Genomic DNA, 6,046 nt, shown 5'->3' on the forward strand with positions numbered 1-6,046 from the left:
TAGAGGGAAATACCTGAAACTGTTGAAGTATAATCCAATAGTCTTGATTCTTGAAGATTACTGAATAACTATAGAGCTTTTAATGTGTGAATGTGTGTGAAAACCTTGTGACTGACACTCCCTTTATCCAGTGAATGAACAGATGAGTAAGAAAAAAAAAGACAAAAGAATAAACAATGGGAGATGGGATGGGGGATGGGCTGTTTTGAGTGTTCTTTTTTACTTTTATTTTTATTATTTTTGGAGTAATGAAAACGTTCAAAATCTATTGTAATGATGTATGCACAGCTTTATGATGATACTGTGAACCACTGTACAATTTGGATGATTATATCTCAATAAATTAGTCTTTGAAGGAAAAAATATATAAATAAACTTTTATGTATACACTCAAATGGTTTCAATTTTGATCAAAATGTGGACTGTTTCCTGTGTTTTAGTCTATAAACTAGGATGGGATACTTTCCAAAATCACGCCATTTTTAATTAGTAGCAATCTATATTTGGGAAAGAAGAGCAATGCTTAAATGCAACACGAATCAGAATTTTGTAAACCTACTTTTTGATGAAGCCCTAATTAGAAAAAAATTTACAAATTTGTAACCACAATGCAACTAAGTGATGCTATCCACTAGTCATCCATAAGATGAAGGTACACATTTAAAGTAAACCCTACAGATAAGAATATGGATTTATATAATAATGGAATTTCCTTTTCAAAAAGATCTTTTCTTTTTTTTTTACAGAGGTAACCATAGGGTTCTTTTATATCACTACTTACTCTAGTGTATTTTAAACTTTTTTAACAAAACTTCCATTTTAAAGCAATTTTTCAAAGACACGTATTAATGAAAATTGCTGGGAATGACACCTAGGAATCTAAAATTTTAAAAGCTCCATAGATTATTCTCGCAACCAACCAGATTTAGAAGCCAAGGTTCTAAATTATCTTCCAAGTTAGGCATTCTGGGATACTATACATTTTGAAGTGTTCCACAGGTATCTCATACTTAGATAACCATTTGTTACAAAATGTATGCATTTCTTTTTTAGACACTATTCTTCTGAGTAGGTAGTAACACAGTCAAAAATATAACCTGTAAACCCTGTGAGAACAAAAACTATCTGAGTATCAGCAGAACCTAAAATGGCAACTATACATAACATGTACTTGATAAATATTAATTTTTGAATGAATGAACAATCAATTAAGACTCCATACTCATCTGAGCACAGATGGTGCTGCGTGGCAAAAAAAAAAAAAAAAAACCCTGCTAAAATCAAGGAAAACACATCAGAGCCAGACACCTCTGCTCTGGGTTGTGGGTATAACAGATACGAGAATAAACTCTTTAAATTCTCCAAAAGCCCATTTACATAGTAGCCTGAATTTAACAGCTGTTTTTAAAATAACTAAATCTTTTTTTTTTTTTTCACATGGGCAGGCACCAGGAACTGAACCTGGCTCTCAGGCATGGCAGGCGAGAACTCTACCTGCTGAGGCACCGTGGCCGGCCCATAAAATCACTAAATCTTTATTCAGGTGGTGGACATCTATCTATCTGATCTTCAACCAAACATCCTTTTCCCTGCATAATTTCTTCCTGGAAGAAACCACTTGTGAAAATTACAGAAAGTTCTGGCAATAATGTTCTTCTATTCTTGATCTGGGTTACATGGATGTTATAAGCATATGCTTACAATCATCTGACAGTTGCATTAAGAAGCAATGAACACATTATGTAGGCTCTCCTTTTAAAATATTTATTCAAAGGATGAGGGCAATAGATTTGTCAAGTCTTCCCCAGTTATAAGCACTTTAAAAATACTGTTACACTACTCACCTACAATGCACAAATTAAGATTACCTATGGAAGACAGATCAGTTTGGTGACTGGAGGTATGCTCTGATTAAGAACTTAAACTATAATGACTCAGTTTCTGAACTCTTTTTAGGTCACAAATATATTACAGAAAATGAATTTAAAATATATTTGAAAACTCTTAGGGAAATAATTATAATTTCAAATTACTGGCACTCTACTCAGAATGAGTAGAAATAATTTGCTAAATACTCATTCAAGTACATTCCCTCTAAACATACAAAAATAAACTCTAGAATAGTCACAAAATGTTATCTACTCTTAAGACTGAATTATGTCTTCTCAAATTATAACAAATTTCTGAAAAAATCAAAATCCAACATCAAATGAAGAAGCATAGTTTTAAAGTATAATGCTATATTGTATAAGGCCATTTCCAAAATTAAGCTCAATCCCATTTCTGTTTTCCTAATGTGATAAAATTACTACTCTACTGGCAAACACTTCACCTTGAGCCAATACTATTTTAATAGTTTATATTAGTGCCCTAATATAACTCTTAATCTTCATATACTCCAAGATGTTACTTAATCATATATGAACAGTAACAATATTACTGGTTTTCCTCCTACTCATTTTAAAGAAAAGGGGAGCTATTATACTGCTTTGGTGTAAAGAAAAAAACTAGACCTCAGGAAAAAGATCTTGAATTTCTCATCCAAAGATGTCAAGGTGCCAACTATATCCCCTGAACAAATTTCATGATCATAAAAGGTCCCCACTTTATTTCTTCAAAAAATTTTATTGTCCCTTTTTTAAATGTTAGGTCTTAGGGATACAAAGATAAGATATGGTGATCTCTGTCCGACAAAGGAATAACCTCAAAGTCATTTCAGTACTGATGACAAGCGGCATTCTGTTCACTTCTAAATTACATATATTTTAAGGCAATAATTGGTCACTTTTATCATTATATATAAATTCTTATTAAAAACATGATAATCAACTTAAGATTTATGTGTTGGGTTAACTAACCCTACTGGTTGATAGAGTCTAAAGAGTGTTTAAGATACATGTAATGTCCCTAGTTACCTAGTTTGGGTGACCCATTGAGGACTCAGCATATGTTCCTTTGGGACAGTACAAGAAACTCCTGATAGTAAATTGGCCTCTTTATTCAACTTTTAAGAAAAGGAGAGGGATGAACTAAAGTAATATTAAAAGTACGTGCTTGTTTACAGCATTTAATTTCTTCACCTTACATTTTCTTCCTCAATTAGATGTGGCAAAGATTCTTTTCCTATCTATTTTTCCTGTCTGGTTAAACCACAATAGGACATCAAAATTGATTAGGAGATGTTCAGATTTGCTGGAGGTTTAGGTAACTAGTTTCACCTGTACTGACACTATTATGCTGCCCATATCCAAATACAGTGGGGCTTCTGTAATTCAAGACTGTAACTTCTGTTAATGTTATCAGAAGAAAAGGAATGGCATATTCATGTTTAGATATAAACTAAAAGATATTTTAAGATTATTCCATTATTTTTTATTCCTACTTATATCAAATTTCTGAAAGCCCACATTTTGACAGACATTGTGGAAAAGTGCTTCACTCATTTCTGGTTCCTCGTTTTCTAAGGTGTTTCCATCTACAAACAAATTCCAGAGATCCAATCACTTATACCCACAACAATATTCTGCCTAGAAGATACTATCCCACTCTAACCCACTTGAGAACAAGAGTGTCATCACCCGGCTCGGGAGAGCTACCCCATCTCATTTGCAATCAACTTCCCTTACAACAATTTGTCCAGGTCTTAAGATAAAGTTTCAAACATTTTTATACGAGAGAAACGTCAGAAAGACATTTCGTTTACTGCTTTCTATTCTGAGGGATAAAGAGAAGGAAAAGGATGACTTCACTAAATTATTAATGTAACTTTCAACTACAGGTTAAAAGGGCTGGGAATATGAAAATAAATGCTTGGCTTCGTGTCTCCCACACGATAAGAACAAAGAGAAACAATTTTCATAACGAATGCTTACAACTAGAAATTACCATGGATTCGAGTCATCTAAATTCTTTATAGCCAATAACGGAGTTGCCACCTTAAAAGTAGTGGTTTTATTTTACCACTACACCAAAATTAAGAATCTAACGTCACACAATGAGGGGTTTTGTTTTTTGTTTTTTGTTTTTTTGCGTGAGGAGGCACCGGGAATCGAACCCGGGTTCGATTTTTCAGCATGGCAGACGAGACACACAAAGAGTTTTTACAACAGCCTGCACCGCTGACAAACATTAGGAGAGAAAAAAAAAAAAGGAAGAAAAAGCAATGCACAACATAGATTTTCTTTTCAAAAATACCTCTAGCCAATTCAAAGATAACAATGACGGGTCCATTCTATTGGTGCATTATTAAACTTCTTTCAGTGACTATAAATCACAAAAACGAATATATACTTTAGAAAGAAAACACAAAACACTGAACTCATAAAGCTCAGAATGAGGCTGGGAAGATGGGGGAGGGGTATATTCCTTCTAAATACGTTGTCAGTGGATAAGAGGAAATGTCCGATGATGTCATCCCTAGATACTCCCTAGTGATGAACACTAACTATTGCCCTTTAAAAAGGGGACTATTTTCCCGCAAACCGCGGCGGCCGCCGAGCTTTGCTCAAAGGTTCATCAAACGAAGTCTGGGAAATGGGGTTATTAATCGAGGGTGGGGTGGGAGGGAGTGCGCCGGCCCCCCAACCCCCCCTCCCCTCCCCAGCTCGCAGGCGGCGGTGCCCGGGTCGCCAGGGAAGGGCCTGGGAGCGGCGCTGCTGCACCTGCTCCTCCCGCCGCCGACGGCCGAGAGCGGTCCAGGGCCTGAGGAGGGCGTAGGGTCCCACCGAGGCCCAGCCCGGCCTTCCAGGCCGACTCCCCGCCCTACACTCGCCCCAGTCCCCGGAAGGAAAAGACAATACATTTTAACGCCATTGGAACTGCTGCTGTGGTGTTGCTGCTTCTCCGGCTCCGGCGGGTGCGGTCCTCGCCGCGGCTCGCCAGGAGGCTCCGCTGGCTGCTGAAGCGGGCTGTCGTCGCCAGCGGCCCCAAGAACCTCGAGCTTCTCGGCGTCCGCCATCCCGCCGCCGCTACCTCCACCGCCTTTGCTGAGGGGCTCCGAGGGCGACAATGGCGGCAGCCGGAGAAGCGGTAACGGATCCCGATTTGAACAGGCCCCGAGCGCTCAGCTGCCCGGATCTCGCGAGAACCTGTCGGGGCTGGGCGACGGGGATATGGTGTGAGCCTGTGTGGAGGGTGGGAGTGAATGGGGGAGGGGAACGGTGGGGGCTGGAAGGTGTGTGCCGCAGTTGCTGCGTTCGGCCCTGACCCGGCCCAGGGAAGGCTTGACCTGTCCTGAGACCTCTTTTGGGATCATGTTCCGACCACCAGCCTGCCGGTCGCTTGGCCCCCAGTGGGGTCTTCAGTTTCAAAGTGTGTTTTGGGGGTTGGAAACCTCTGAAGCTCTGAAACCCAGTAAGAGAAGCACATTAAGTAAGAGAAGCACATTCCACTTTGTCTTTAAGACATCTGTACCTCTTCAGACTTCCCTTAAAAATCCTTTATATGATTCAAATAAATCACCACTTCTGATTCAAATGTCTAGGCACCCTGTGGATATTGAAGAGTTACTGATGACTATTGCAATTCAGCAGAGTAAATGGCTTTGTATTTCTTTGAGATCACCTTGTTCGTGAGAATGAGGCTTTTCTTAGAATTCAGCTAACGGTCTATAAAAAGAATGAAATTTTTTTAATACTCTGGGCAGCAATCAATGGGTGGAATCTATAATTTTCATAAGAAATCTTCTACTAGATTGACTAATAATGGGCATTTTGGGTTTTATGTGTTTATTATATGCTGATGGAAATTATATTTGAAACAGTTATAGGTTCTCAAGTTTAATTACTGTGTGAAGTTTTAAAGTATAATCATAGATTTTTCCCCCTAAGTATGAAAAAGAAACCCATTAAACTTAATCAACTTCTAACTCTTTAGAACTATAATAATATTTCACATTGAAATAATCTTTTTCAGCTCAAGAGTTCAATGACCTTTTAAATGTTTCTTGAAGAAGCAAGCCAATAATTTATGTGCCTTGCAGAATATTATACACACATTAGTGGTAAAGTTGTAATTAGAAACTAACACTCGAATAGTAAATAAATGA

The 6,046-nt window shown here is 38.0% G+C and overlaps 1 protein-coding gene across 2 annotated transcripts in view; it reads right to left on the minus strand.

The window, feature by feature from the left end:
* Nucleotides 1-5,078, minus strand: part of MYEF2 (myelin expression factor 2) — a 34,101-nt gene extending 29,023 nt beyond the window's left edge. For both annotated transcript variants that reach the window (XM_077127793.1, XM_077127792.1), the window contains exon 1: nucleotides 4,800-5,078. In XM_077127793.1, coding sequence (XP_076983908.1) covers nucleotides 4,800-4,957 — 158 coding nt within the window. In that variant the 5' untranslated portion in view covers nucleotides 4,958-5,078. The remainder of the gene's footprint in view (nucleotides 1-4,799) is intronic.
* Between the last annotated feature and the right edge of the window lie 968 nt (nucleotides 5,079-6,046).

Source organism: Tamandua tetradactyla, chromosome 14, assembly GCF_023851605.1.
Source record: "Tamandua tetradactyla isolate mTamTet1 chromosome 14, mTamTet1.pri, whole genome shotgun sequence".
Lineage (NCBI taxonomy): Eukaryota > Metazoa > Chordata > Mammalia > Pilosa > Myrmecophagidae > Tamandua > Tamandua tetradactyla.